Source organism: Fibroporia radiculosa, assembly GCF_000313525.1.
Source record: "Fibroporia radiculosa TFFH 294 genomic supercontigs, scaffold13322, whole genome shotgun sequence".
NCBI lineage: Eukaryota > Fungi > Basidiomycota > Agaricomycetes > Polyporales > Fibroporiaceae > Fibroporia > Fibroporia radiculosa.
Genome location: NW_012132983.1, coordinates 1969 through 2518, shown reverse-complemented (window position 1 = coordinate 2518; position 550 = coordinate 1969). Strand labels below are relative to the sequence as shown.

The following is a 550-nucleotide window of genomic DNA, read 5'->3' as shown; positions in this document are numbered from 1 at the left end:
TGAGGAGTTATTGTGAGCTGACGTGATGCCTGCAGCCCGAGCGGTACATCCACGACAGCACGAACAACACGGAGTCTGCGAATCTGGCTGACCCGAATGAGCGCGACCACTGGATGTTTGGCGCAGGGTACGTGCTCCTCGCTAACATATCGTTTGCATCTGCGCCTGACCCGCTCCTGTCCTCGCAGCCGCCGCATCTGCCCCGGAATGATCGTCGCAGAGCGCGAGATCTGGCTGGCGATCTCCCGCATGCTGTGGGCGTTCAACATGGTCGAGATCCCGGGCAAGCCCATCGACTTGAAGGAGTACGACGGGCTGTCTGGCCGGTCGCCTGTGCCATTCCACATCAAGCTCGTACCGCGACATGAGAATGTCGCGAAGGTTCTTGGTTTGTAACAGCTCGGAGATGATAATTACGTAGTCTATTAATGGATAAATTACTCGTAGATACAGTTCTGTCATTTGCATCAGTACTTAATTATGATTTTGTAACGTGTAAGCCAATTAATTTATTCCGATATAGCTCCCTCCCATTATCAGGAAATGTATG

General features: G+C 52.2%; 1 protein-coding gene across 1 annotated transcript in view; it reads left to right on the top strand.

Annotated features, from left to right (window-relative positions):
* FIBRA_09190 (uncharacterized protein) overlaps window positions 1–396 on the top strand; it is a gene marked incomplete at both ends in the record, with an annotated part of 1266 nt that extends 870 nt beyond the window's left edge. The window contains 2 exons of the mRNA XM_012321512.1: window positions 36–127; window positions 189–396. Coding sequence (XP_012176902.1) covers window positions 36–127; window positions 189–396 — 300 coding nt within the window. The remainder of the gene's footprint in view (window positions 1–35; window positions 128–188) is intronic.
* Between the last annotated feature and the right edge of the window lie 154 nt (window positions 397–550).